General features: G+C 39.8%; 1 protein-coding gene across 2 annotated transcripts; it reads right to left on the reverse strand.

The window, feature by feature from the left end:
• Positions 1-11: 11 nt before the first annotated feature.
• LOC102233819 (serine/threonine-protein kinase TNNI3K-like) lies at positions 12-13,869 on the reverse strand. 2 transcript variants are annotated; one of them, XM_005795638.2, is made up of 25 exons: positions 13,721-13,869; positions 13,382-13,490; positions 13,165-13,250; positions 12,819-12,916; positions 12,527-12,637; positions 11,639-11,737; positions 11,411-11,549; positions 11,067-11,211; positions 10,879-10,983; positions 10,703-10,797; positions 10,473-10,622; positions 9,219-9,302; positions 9,074-9,130; positions 8,257-8,349; positions 8,110-8,167; positions 7,816-8,010; positions 5,893-5,997; positions 5,749-5,801; positions 5,235-5,287; positions 4,640-4,772; positions 3,598-3,707; positions 2,602-2,661; positions 2,065-2,234; positions 1,148-1,227; positions 12-293 (listed from the first exon to the last, which is right to left on the reverse strand). In XM_005795638.2, the coding sequence occupies exons 1-25, from the start codon at positions 13,758-13,760 to the stop codon at positions 214-216; spliced, it is 2,508 nt and encodes an 835-aa protein (XP_005795695.1). In that variant the 5' UTR covers positions 13,761-13,869; the 3' UTR covers positions 12-213. The 2 variants fall into 2 exon arrangements, with proteins under 2 accessions (XP_005795695.1, XP_023195531.1); XM_023339763.1 differs by having other exon boundaries at positions 1,148-1,293.
• Between the last annotated feature and the right edge of the window lies 1 nt (position 13,870).

A 13,870-nucleotide genomic window follows, 5' to 3' on the forward strand; every position in this document is an offset into this window, starting at 1 on the left:
AGAATTGAAAGTGGCTGCTACTTTTTTTATTGACAAAAGCAAATTGTTTACAATATTTCAGCATTTGTTCTAAATCATATGCAAAGACATAAAACTAAACTACGCACATATAAAAGAGAAACAAACTTTAAATTTGCAATAAATCAGGAAAAATCCGATCTTCTGCAACATTATCTACAGTGATTTCACAAAATACAGTAAATGAGCAACAGCTCAGCTATTGTCTTCAAAGCTGCCGCTGCTGCTGAAGGACGAGCGGAACCTCATGGTGCTCATGGGATCAGAAACATACCCTGAGAAACACAAGAAGAAAGCGACAGTAAGGCTGTTGTGAGCTTCTTAAGTAATGGGCTACTGTTATTTTACACTGTTACATAAAAAGTACATGCATTTTTCTTTTTTAAAGGAGAACCAATAAATCAGAAATATATAATTATTTCAAATACATCATAGAGTACACATATAATAATCCACGGCTGAAATGCTTGTCTATAGGTTAAAGGGCAAGTGTCATAATTGAGAGCCAGAAACCTAAAAACCTTGAAAGAATAAATACAGCTATATCACAATAGGCCTTTCTATCATCTTTCAAACCAGTAATGTTAAAGACATTATAAAACACAATTTTGTACACAAACTGAGCCTGTAGAGCCACATTTGTGATATCTAATGTGAAAACTTCTCAAAAGCTATGTTACTGTACTGATGTTAAAACCTGCCTAAGAAAAAAAAGAATGGTTATATTTTTGCGGTATAGAAAAGTGAGACTTTTAGCTGCTTCTATTCACCTCTCCAGCATAACCTCTAGAAACTTTGCTATCACTACTTTCATTGAGGACCCTGCAGTTAGACATTGTGATGCAAACTGATACTCAAGTTCAATATTATTTACGTGTCATCGTCCCTTTTCCAAAAATTTTAGCTGCTGGCTCATACTCACTTTCTTTTTACTATTTTGGACATTTTACCTTTTTTATTGACAACAAGGAAAATCATTTAATTATTGTAAGCTCTAAAACCCAAAATCAACCGAGAAGCAAATGTTTTTAAAAAATTATGTCTGTTCGTTATACTTTTTGTCCTATGTGCAGCCCATTTATTCAAGGAAATACCTACAGATTGCATTTCATGTGTTGTGCAAACCAACCATTTCGATCAATAGGAGAGAATTGCATGTTCCTCCTGATTTCCTCCAGTGAAAGTCCACCAGAAGGTCTGCGGCGCTCACTGAAAATGACAAAATGACTAACCTCAGTCCTTTGTCTGTCAATCAGCTGCAAAACAATACACGTCCTGAAATAAAGACCGAGTAAAGAGGACAGATGAGATGGGGAAAGATGAGACATTCAGCATGTAATGCTTTCCCTTTCTGGGAGAACGCCCTCATGAAAGATTTAAAAGATTTGACCATACAATTAAACTGCATAATTTTTTTGTCATTTATCAGTTTTGTTATTTCAAAATCTAAAATATATTAAATCTATAAAAAGATCAAACTGACTATGGTTGGCATTTGCACTGTACAAGTCAGTAACATGACAAATAATCTCACCTTTGTTTACTGAGTGAATTACCGTTACCAGTTTTCTTTTTTTTGTGCATAGTTTTAAAACTGGGCATTCATTAGAAACCTGATCCAATACTAAATGCCACACATATTTTCTTTTGCTTGTTGGTTTCATTTGTTTCCTCTTTGGTTACCAAGTAACTCCATTGTTCACTGCTGCATTACACAACTGAGCTAGTCACTGGGACAACACTTTTACAACTGTTTAAACAGACTGAGGGTTTTTTTTCCCCCACAAACCAGAGGTTTTCCAGATATTTTCGCCCTCAGGAATTTATTGTTTGTACTTTTTTAAGCCAAAAGGAATCACTTTGAAAGTCTCCTGCAGAAACTCTACCGTGAAAGCTTTGGAAGTATTTTGTTGATTTGCATTATGGATGTCTTTTATTTATTTAGAGATACTGAGAAAATATATTCTGAAAATATATTCTGAGTGACCCTTGTGTTGCAAACCCCTTAATCTTTGGTTGTCTAAGAAGGTCCTAGATCTGTTCTACCTCTGAGTCCAGAAGGCGTAGGCACGGGTGTTGAGAGCGTACTCCAGCTCAAAACGAGAGCGCAGGGCGGCCACGTGACTTCGACCGGGTCCTCCTCGGCTCAGCAGACAGTCAGAGGAGGAAGAGGGCGAAAGGGAGCCGCTGCTGTTGCTGGAGGCCGGAGACATCAACTGTGACACCACAGAAGATTGCATTGCTTTAGTGGATCTCTAAATTGTACAATGCCCTTCTTTATAAAGTTATGTTATAGTGATGTAAAAACATGAGACCAGGATAAAATATTTCAGTGTTTTAACCTGTGACATATGTCCTGTAAACAAATCAATCTGCTTGGTAAACGTTAGAAAAAAAGCATGTGCGCTGATCCTTAAACGAGTAATTTATTCAGTTTCAGCATTCAGTCCTCTTGTGGACACAGCTGCAATCTATTGTGAATCTGATTAACCTGAGGTTGCTCTGGCTGGATTTCCCTGCAATTTCCTCTCAGCAAATTGGATATTCATAAGCATAAAATCTATATTTTTTGTTGTTACACACCTCAATGTTGCTCAGACATTCCTCCAAGTTGGAAACCACTTCAGAGAATTCAGGCCTGTCCTGAAATAAGAGAGAAACAAACTGTATTTTTTTTTCTACTAGGGCATCAATCTTACCCCAAAGCAAAAGCACAGGTGTGTGTGTGTGTGTGTGTGTGTGCTTGTCTTCCTGTTTTTATTATTATATAAGTCCACCCACATGTGAAGCAAAGGTGAACTTTGGCTCTAAAAGTGATGCTTTAGATCTCCTGTCTCTGTGTAAAAGAACAAACACCGCCCCCTGGGACCTGCTAGGGTTATGCGCCCTGCGTGGTCGCCACAGTCTGTATGCAGTTCAGCAAATAAAACTAAGGAAAATAAAGGTAAACACTGGAACCATATTCATACAATCATATTTGACATGAATAATTGCGTTTTTAAGAACAACGTTTCAATTTAAGTGAAATTCAATAACTGTGTTCTCATACACTTGGGCTGTGACACAGCTATCTCAAAGGCAGGTAAACAGGTGGTTTATTGGGCAACCTTAATTGGCACACAGGAAGAATATCTGTCACAAAGGGAAATACGGCGGCAGCACCTTTCAGCTATGAAATAATGTGTCTTAATGAGGCAAAGTGGAAAACTGTCCCAGATAATTACGAGCATCACAGCACAGTGGGAGGACCCTGCCAGTCCCATTTGTTCCCTGGTGTAAACACCGGGGTAATGGTGTATCATCTGGGGACAAGACTATCATTCATTAAGTGCTGCATGTGTATAAAGGACCAGCTGACTCTGCATTGTTTTACTCAGTAGCTTTACCACAGCTAAAGAGATTAACGAAATTATTGTATTTCACTGTTTAACATAACAAAGTGTACATCCTGAGCAGTGCAAAACATAGTAGATGGAAAGTTGTTTTTGTATAAGATTAGTGGGGGGGGGGAGAAGAAGCCCCTTCTTAATTCTGATAATTAGAGATAAACTCAGTGGAAAGTGAAATCAAAGTAAGTACTTCTGGGCAGGAGTTCCAGCCTCTCATGAGAAGAGCAGAGATGGGTTTGGGGATTGAGTAGCCAATAGGAGGCCTGATGTGATGGTAAGCCATGTCTGCAGCAGCAGCAGCTGAGGGTAAGAGGAACATTTGAGACTTTGGTGTAAAATCAAACAATTTTTGCTGACAACTATTACAATGCATTTCTGCTGTAAACCTTTCAATGACGCAGGCATCTAACTGAACTTTTTTAAATTTCTGCTTTCTATGATGATTAAACACAAACATGGCACTTTAAACATGAGACGTTATAAACAATGAACTTGGTAATAAATATGTAAGTTACCAATTTCATATCGTAATAAATGAAATGTACCAGCTGTGTAGGAACTCTTAATCATCAAATTGTTTTTAGACAGCTAAGCATCAATGTAAATGCAGCACTTTTCACATTCACATTTGTACAAGTCAATTAGTCTTCTACTCTCACATTTGTAGTAAGGGCTGAAGAAAACAGAGAGAGGAATCTTTGACTGTTCATCCAGGGTTCCAGGTTCTGGTTGATGTGTTGATGGCATTTAATTGTTGCTAGTAAAGACTTTGTGACCAACATCTCAGAAATTCTTCACTCTGTGACTGTGCTGCAGCTCTCCCACATTGAGCTCTGGAGAATTTTTATCATTTCCCTTATTATACTGCTCCCCGTGCTGTAGCAAGATATTTATGAAAATCTGTGTCACATTATATTCACACCTCAGGGAAACAGAAACTTAGCATGTGAAAGAATATGGATCTGGTAATTTTGTGAAATAATACCAATAATGGCTTTTTTTCCCTCCCACTAATTACAAGATGGATTTTTTTGGGAGATTTTCTTGGATCACACATCTTTAACAGGGCTTTCAGTGATAGTGGAGGGTGTCGTATACACTTTTTAAAATACAACCTGCCCTTTTTTTATCAGAGTTTATAACACAGATCCTAAAACTACTTTACATAAAAAACTATGCAACAAAAACGTATTTCCTAAAGTTATGATATTGCTTAGAGGATGGAAAATTACCTGGTTTCAGGTGTGCAAAAGGAATTTCTCCAGTGAGCAGCTCCCACAGACAGAGGGCGTAGCTGAACATGTCTGCCTTCACCGAGTAGCGGGTGCACTGGGTGAACACTTCAGGAGCCATCCATCGCAGGTTCTGCACACCCAGAGGACAGCAGGTAGAGCGATTCTTTAATCTCGGTTTGCAGAGTAGAGAAGAATATGAATGATGCGTTTTGAAACATCATGCCAGGTCAAACGCATACATCCACACAGGTGAAATATGGGTCAATTACTGTGATAAACACAGAGTCCTAGTGAGGGCAAGTAGTTGGAGACAACAGGCGGCTCCCCAGAGATGCAACACACTTAACATCAAACTGCAGGCAAAGCACTATGTAGCACTGAGTCAGCACATCCAGACAAATTCTGCATGATGGCACTTTTCTTTTTTAGCTGCTGGGTAATTGATGGCAGGTGCCAGCAGAATCTCTGGCTTGGGCTTCCACAAAATAACAGCACCGAGTTTTATTTCCGCTTAAAGTGGATGGTTTTGTATGAGAGCTATCTGACCGGTAGAGGGAGGAGAATTGGGATGAAAGGAGCAAATACCACTGACCCCTGGCTGCTTGGTCAGGTTATCTTCATCGACCGATTGTAAAAATCTTGATTCTGTAAAGGAAGAGATAGACGTTCAGAGGCAAAACAAAGATCAATAACTCTGTTGTTCACACAAAACGGTATGATGTCTGTCATAAATAAGTAGCTCTTTTTGTTATTTTTCTCAAATACAAACATATTCTTGGAAAGAGATTCATGTTACATGTTATGCAGTGTAAAATGTGTTTTCATTCATTGTTTATTAGACAAAGAAGTTAAAATGGACAAGACGACTGTAAAAAGCTAAGTACACCATCATAGTTGGTTGGGGAAGCATCAGATGCTGCTGTTCAGGTGCACTAATTAACCAATCAAGGGATGTTCTGTTCTGTTTTATTTGGTCATTCATCCACCTTTCTGACATTCACTGGGGTATAAAGTTCTTATTGGAGATGTCCTAACTAGAAGATCTAAAATATCCATCCTGGATCCATTCATCTTTCTTTTTAAATTCAAATAGAAGACAATCTGACCTCCAAAATCAGCCACCACTGCATGTCCATCCTCATAGAGCAGGATATTGTGACTGAAAGGAAGACATGCCGTTTGTAACATCAGTAGCTATTTTAGGACCAAAGATGGTATCCCGCCGCACGTGTTATTAGTGTGACACCAACCTGTTGAGGTCCCGGTGGATGATGGGCTGGGTGAGGTTGTGCAGGTACTCCATGCCCTTGGCCACGTCGATGGCAATGATGAGCTTGGACTGCAGGTCGATGAGCCTGTCCATTGACACATCATTAAAGCAGCAACCACTTAGTGCCGGATCAATGGCCTCTGCCAATCACACACAGCACTTTACACAGATCAATAGGACAGTCTATAAAGACAGCACCTGGCCACACAGTTAGCGGAACACTTCATCTGGATCAATGATGATCCCGGCTGAGGGGCAGAGTTTGGTGGACTGATGCGAGCAAGGCTGATAATGTGACCCGAACCCGTCACCTGCACTGTACAAACATGTGCTTATCCCACAACACCAAATAATTACCGCCTGCAGTTTGACCCCTTTTAACATCAAACTTATCGCCTGGGATATACTGATTATTTACAAAATTGGATTTATAACCTTAATTTAACGCACTGAGCTTCTCTACAACTTCCATTTAGTTGGAAAACATACATTTGTTTGCAGGTGTCAACACATAAATTGATTTAGAAATCAATGTAACACAAGAGAACTGCTCTAGTTTACTTCTTACACTGAAGTGTCCTAACTGGTCCAGAATATAAACCCCAGTTTGCATCTAGTAACATGGTGATGGTTACACAGAAAAAATAGAGACATGATGATGATTGCTTATACCAGAAAACAGAAGAATGCCCCAACACATTGTCCTTAAATGACAGGACTTGTGCTGAACATCTAAGGTGAAAAGAAACAAAAGGAATGGAGAGAGTACAGTGCCTTGTGGTGCTCCTGTACAGCTGGTTAGACACACAGTCCTTCAGTCTCACAAACTGTGAACTGTTTGTCAGGTATTCATTGATCCAGGTGGTTGTCGAGGCCTCCACCTGTGTATTCTGGCGTTTCTGACATAATTAACCTGGCTGAATTGCTTTAAATGAACTGTAGAAATCAAAGAATATGTTTTCCTCAAAGCACTTTCATATATCTGTTGTTCAGGATTCTAGGTTCTCTTCCATCTATCATTCTATGACAAATTAGGGTGACCTTATAAATGGGAACTGAAGGTATGTTAATCAACAAGGAATCATATTTAAATACCTTCTTCTTTTATGTAAATAGCAAGATATTATTAGCGGTCAGTTCTTCATAGCCATTTTTATTCTGTGAACATTTGCGAAGTACGACTCATTGCTTAATTCACTTTTATTTACGATTTCTATTGATCACCATTTAAAGTAACAGGTTCAGTAACACTAATAATGAAAACCACTTAAAACACCTCTTGAAAACATTATTTAAAGCAAAACAAAAATGGACAAACATATTCAAACGGCCCTACACTTTTAAATGGGAGTTAAATTTCTACTTTCTGAACTTATTACAGCAGATATCTGTCCTATAGTGCTAACATTAGCTTTAACACTGAAAATTCTACACGGAGATTTGGTTTCAGCTGCCTTTTTTGTGTTTGCACTCCAATACTAGAGTGCTACACAAAATTAATGTTAGAATCTGAGTTTCGTACTGTAGCTGCTGTGGAGGCCTGTAGCCCTCCTCTTACAACGCTCCTCATCTATGTCCTACTATCCTTTTTGTTGAGTTGTGCTTTTAGTTCTTACAATTAAATTTGCACTTATTTGTGATCGTGCTGCATTTTTTTTTCTTGGTTTTGTTTTCAGGGTCAATTTGTATCTTCCTCTGAAGTTTTTATAGCTTGTGTTTCTTTTTCATTAGTTTTACTTTACTGTCAAGATCTACCATCCACTCAGGTTGCAACTATTTGTCGTTGTTTTACTGACCATGTTGACAAGGAATAATAATTAGTGGTTTTGTTAAACGCCAGAGTATAAATCAATGCACTGTGATCTGATATATGTTTGTGCATTTATGATGTACATGTCCTCACCTCTTCTGCTCATGCAGCAGGGAGAACAACGAGCCTCCAGAGATGTACTGGGTAACGATGGCGAACTGACTGGGGTCATCCAGGCACGCTCCCACAAACTGGATGATACAGGGGTGATTGAGGCGACAGAGGATGGAAACCTCTCTGCAGAACATGTCCACATCAGACTTTGAGCAGTACGTGTTGGCTCTGTACCTGTTAAAAACAACAGCAGAAAGAAGAAGAAATCAAACTACTCCTCACTTTCTGCTGGATACTAAATCCCTTCTCCTGTCTGAGTGGGACGAAAAATACCGTTTTATGGCGACAATTTTGTTTCTGCATTTGCCTCTGTAGACTCTCCCAAAGGAGCCTGCGAATGTAACGCATGCGCTCATCAATAGCATTATCAGATTTTCAAGCACATTAGCTGACAGGGAAAACAAAGACGAATGGACCTACCCGATCCGATAATTTCATTAAACTCTAGCTCAGACAGCTGAAGGTGGAAATGAGATGGAAGGCTGGCCCGGAGCACAAGCACTTCAGCTTTTTCTGGAAGAACAATAATAAAAAAAAGAATCATTAACTCTAGTCGGAAGAAAATGCTTCATTTAAATTATCTGTCGCAGTTACAGGCTACCTAAAACCTGCCAATGATTTAGGATTTATTTAAACAAAATCTTATACCAAATAATCTTAGATTGGATCTTATTCTTATGGTAACAGCTCAGAAAGCCTGTTACCTGTCAATGTAAATATTAATAATGTCAAAAAGCTTAACCTTGGTGGAACTATTACAACTACTAATTTGACTATAATTTTAAGCCGTAAACAACCAGAGATTGATCTCTAATGCAGTAAAATAGACAAAAGAGCCCTGCAGACGATAGTGAAGGGAGCTGGAAATGTTATTGGCTTATCCCAAACACCTGTTCAGGAGACACGGTTCTTCAGACGCTGTGTCATATTTGCTGCTTTAGTTAATTTTTTAAGTGCTTTTTTTAAAAATAAGGTTGTTGTTTTTTTTTACTCTGGTTAACTTGTCTCATAGAAACACAGTCTCATTTTATTGTAAACCTATTCTTTTAAGTGGGATTGACAACAGTTAATTTTACCCAGTATGATAATTCACAAGAAAGCCTGTCTACTGTGTGTAGGCGTGCGTGGGTGTGTGTGTGTGTGTGTGTTAGCATCTGAGCCCATTCCCTTGGCAACAGACACGGTGTGTGCAGCCCTCTGAGATGACAGGCTGATGTGCTTCGTTCCAGCTCACTACCTTTAGTCATGCTTTTGATTTTTCCAAGCGGAGATGGCACTGAAACATAGGAGCCGTCTGGAAGAAAAATGTACAAAATCAGGTGTTTTTTGGGAGATTATTTAGGATTGTATTACAGCTGACAATTAACGGGGTTAATTCTCACCCCCTCCTGGCTGGGAGTATTCATTACAAGGGGAATCATCTGGACGTTTGTAGTGTTTAAGTAAGGTGACGATAGCATCGTGACCTGTGAAAGACAATTATTGGCTTTTAGATTATCTTTATAGACATTTTGCAGAAAAGGTCCAAGAAAGGTTTTCATATTGCCTTGAGCTGTTTCATATTCTTTCACTTTATGTTGATGTGCCTTACTGGGATTTAATGAGAGAGACAAACCCAACCAGTCAGCACATAATTGTAAGGAACTAACAAAAATGTGATATGTGATATATATATTTTTTTATTTTTATTTTTATTACAAATATGTGATTGAAAAGTGTGGCGCGAAATGATTTTCAGTAATCTGAATAAGTACTTTGTGGAATCACAGTTCCCCATAATCACAGATGCACATAAAATCATCTGTTAACTCTTCAGGTCCTGAAACATATTTTCAACTGGATTTACCTCATTGTTGCTCTGGTTTTATGTTTGGTGTCACTTTTTTCTGCTGGAAGGTGACCCTCCACTTTAGACTCAAGAGTTTTCCTGCTTCTCTGCAGATTTTCTTCCCAGGTTTCAGCACCATAAGTGCCATATAATGAACACAGTGATGTTCATTGTATGTTTTCGGATCAGTGTATTTGTCATCACCTTTTGCTATATTTGTACTGTGCTCCCTATGCGACTTATATCAAACTGCTAAGGGACAAGGTTTGTTCAGAAATAGTTTCCATCTTGTTATTCCTCCATATCTGTCAGATTTGTGCTGTCAATTTTTCTGTTGACAGATTCTCCCATGTGAGCTCCAGAGTCACCACGGGCCTCTTGGCTACTTCTTTGAATCATGTCCACAGTTTCAGTTTAGTTGGGGCACAAAGTCTTGGGACATCTGTACTTGTGTGCTTGTGTCAGATTCTTTCCACTTTCACACCATTTGTAACCTAACCCTGCTTTAAATGTGTCCACAACTTTATCTCTGAGCTGTGTTTATATACAGGTCGACTCTATGTAGCTGATTCATGCAATGCAACAGATTACGCTGGATTTTATTCTCTAGCATCCAAAGGGGATGAATACAAAATCCTGCCACATTTCAGACATATTTGTTTGAAATTTTGAAAATATTTTCTGTCCACTTTACAATTATGCACAACTTTGTGTTTGTCTATCATTCATAAAATGAATGCATTCGAGAAAAAAAAATGTAAAAGCTTAAGCATCATGAATTCTTTTTAAAGCTTTTACAAACACACACCTTTTTCGTAAGCCCACATCAGGCAAGTCTGCTCGTCTTTCTCCCCGCTGGACCTGCTGGGATCACAGGCCACGAGGTTCATGTCGGCCCCGTTGTCCAGAAGAAACTGCACCAGGCGGATGTGGCCATGGAAACAGGCACTGTGAAGAGCTAAGTATGTGGATGTGAGTTTGGATTTTGTTGCTGAACTAAAGAGAGTCACGTCAGTTTGAGCGCAACAGAGAGATCACCTGTGTGGCCATCTCTGCCCTGATGATTGATGCTCATGGCGTTCTGACCCAGCAGGAATTTGACCATCTCCAGGTCTTTGCCGTAAGTACATGCACTGCGTTATAAAGCAGAAATTTATTACCACCTCACAGCTTGCTCAGCGGGCGATACATGAACCAGCTCTGCTCGTCTGTACCTGTGAAGTGGCGTCTCACTGAATATGTTCTCCTTTAAGAAACTTTCCGTACCAGAAAGCTGTATCATCTCCTTCACCGCACTAAATTTGCCATTGTAGCAAGCCCTGGTTAAACACATTCACACAAAGAAATCGAGTCGACAAAGGCAAACTGTTGCAAGACTCAGATCTGTGGAGCATTCGTTTACAGGTGTAGCGGTGTGTCCCCGTAGATGTTGACAGAATGAGGCTGAACTTCGCCGCTCCCTTGGAGAAGAAAATGAACGATCTCATGGTGACCAAAACGGGCGCAGAAGTGGAGAGGAACGTGTTCTTCATTGTCTCGGGCATTTACTGGTTAACAGACAGCAAGCAGTGGGAGAAGCTCAACAATTTTCCTCGCTTGAGCATGTTTGTAAATGAGCCCCAGGTGGTTTTCTGAAGGATAAAATATGCTGGTCCAAACTGATTTTGCTGCACAGCATAGCTAAAAATATATGACTCTGACTTGCCATGCTTAATTTGCAGATTAGTTTGGATTCTTTGGTCTCACCATTAGCTTTGCTACCGTCTCCCACCAGCAGGTTTATGATGTCAAGAAACCCTTTGGCTGCCGCCAGGTGCAGCGGCCGGTCCCCCACCTCACCGCTGGCGTCCACATCTGCCCCAAACTTCAGCAGTAGCTTTGCAACCTGGAAAGAAAGCAGAGTCCATACGGGGAATCAGGAGAGCAAACTATTTGTTTCAGTTCATGTTCTGCAAAGAAGTGTGAGACAAAAACCTGCTCATGACCATAGTAGGAGGCAATATGTAGCGGAGTGAAAAACACAGCGTCCTGAACGTTGACAAAAGCTCCATGCTGTAGGAGTATGTCAGCAGCCTGCATGAGAACATAGCAATAAATCAAAATAAGTTCATTCATACAGATACAAGGCAAATGGAGTTTACCAGGTTCTTCTAATACCAAAACAAACCATGAACCAGAACAGGTTTTGCTAAATGCATTTAGTTTAGTAAAGTTGTCAGTAGATTGTGTGTTATTAATTGATAAGGGAGGTTTTTCTAGGCTGCTACTACAGGGGATGCAATTACATTTCTAACTAACTTAACATTGTGGAAGCCCAAAGAAAGTAAATGTATTTTCAAAGAGATCTAAACATACCAACTGGATTTCAAAACAATTGACACTGCTTTTATCTTTTACACTCTCCCCTCTATTCTCCTAATGGAATCTAATGGTTCATTTTATTAGCAGTAAATGATGGGACTAGAAACAAATTCAACAACTCTTCCTAAGGTTTTTTTTAAAGAATATTTTAGAGAATATTGAAAAATTCAAGATGTACGAATACTTTTGAAATTCCCTATCTCAATATTATGAAATACTGTAGCTAAGTCAATAAAATGAGATAGTGAAGTCATAATTATGAGATAGTATCTTAGTATGATGAGACACAAGTTAGTTAGTTTTTTTTCCCCATTAGAGTGGCTGAAAAGGGCTTCCATAGGTTAAAGATATGCTGATACAAGTCTGTCTTTGTTCCAGCTTCTGGCTGCAGAATTGTATTACTGGCTTCAGAGAAAGCAACAAACTGTGGCACTTACAGCACCTCAGTAATAATGAGCAAACAGAGAAGGAAAGATGTACGATAGTGACTCTTCATCTCACCTCATGATGCCCAGCCAATGTAGCAACATGCAGAGCTGTGAGGGCCCCGTATCCCACCTGCTGCACGTCTGACCCACCATGCAGGAGTTCAGTCACCAGCTCTGCGTTGTCCTGCAGCACAGAAACACACCAAGACCTTGCATAATGTCTTGCGTTCCTAAGGTCATTGTCAAATATTTCCACTTTGAAGCAGCTGCCACATCTTTTTAAGCACTTAAGCTCCACCATGTGGTAAGCCTTTAAAAAGTTTTTAAATACATAAAAAGAAGGCAGAGGGTACAAGATGACTCACCTTGTAAGCAGCCAGGTGGAGTGCAGTGAAGCCATTCCTGGTGAGTCTAGAAGGACGCAGGCCTTTGAGTATGAGGGTACGCATGTGAGCTTTATTTCCTGGGTACACAGGGATAAAAACACACACTAATAATCGATACTTAAGTCAATAAAATCTTACAGAAAGGAGTAAAGAAATATAATCTACCCTACTCTGCGTTTTATTTCTCCACCTGTCTTTGATTTTTGCTGCAGATAACAGAACGGTCAACTGCACACAATAAGGTCAGTGGGCGCCACAGTAATTCTTCCATCCACTGTCACATTTTACAGAGGCGTTATTAATAGACTCCAGCAGTCATGCATACCTTCACACACACAGCAGAGATGCAGCAGCGACAGCCCCTTCTCCGTTCGGTAGTTCACGTTCACCTTCTGGAAAGCCTCATCGGAGCTGCGTCACAGACAACCACAATCCCAAAATCATAACTCAACGGAGCACAAAGTGAGGCTCATGTCCAACAAAGCTGCAGATATTGTCAGATTCAATTTTATTTTGTATGAAAGGATGGGAATGTTGGTCACCTGAAAGCAAGGTGGAGGTCTGCCAGAGCACTTTCTGGAAGCTGGAAGTCGTCGTCCAGCTTCTCAATGATCACAGAGTACGACTCGCCCACTTTCTTCTTCCACTCATCTTCACACCATATTTGTCACAAACATGATCATCTTTTCACGTCACTTTTGTAGCATACGTGAATCAATGTGTAAACAACTTTTAATAAGTGATTATGCCAGCAATGGAACACACGTAAAGGCTTCTGCAGCTCCTCTGTCTTTCTCCGATGAACAGTGATGAGAGCTCAAAATAAAACACAAGCGTAACAAGTTCTGTACATGCAAAGATTACATTTAAAAAGGCCTTACCTGTGCATGTCTGAGATGGTCTGGATTTGTAGTTTCCCATTGAACTTGTCTTTTCTTAAACGTGCCGTGTAGGTTTTTTATTTTTGTGAACTACAGTGAGAGAAGGACACAATCTCACACTCTGGCACAATTGCCCCGGTCCAGATAAAG

Source organism: Xiphophorus maculatus, chromosome 9 (assembly GCF_002775205.1).
Source record: "Xiphophorus maculatus strain JP 163 A chromosome 9, X_maculatus-5.0-male, whole genome shotgun sequence".
Classification (NCBI taxonomy): domain Eukaryota; kingdom Metazoa; phylum Chordata; class Actinopteri; order Cyprinodontiformes; family Poeciliidae; genus Xiphophorus; species Xiphophorus maculatus.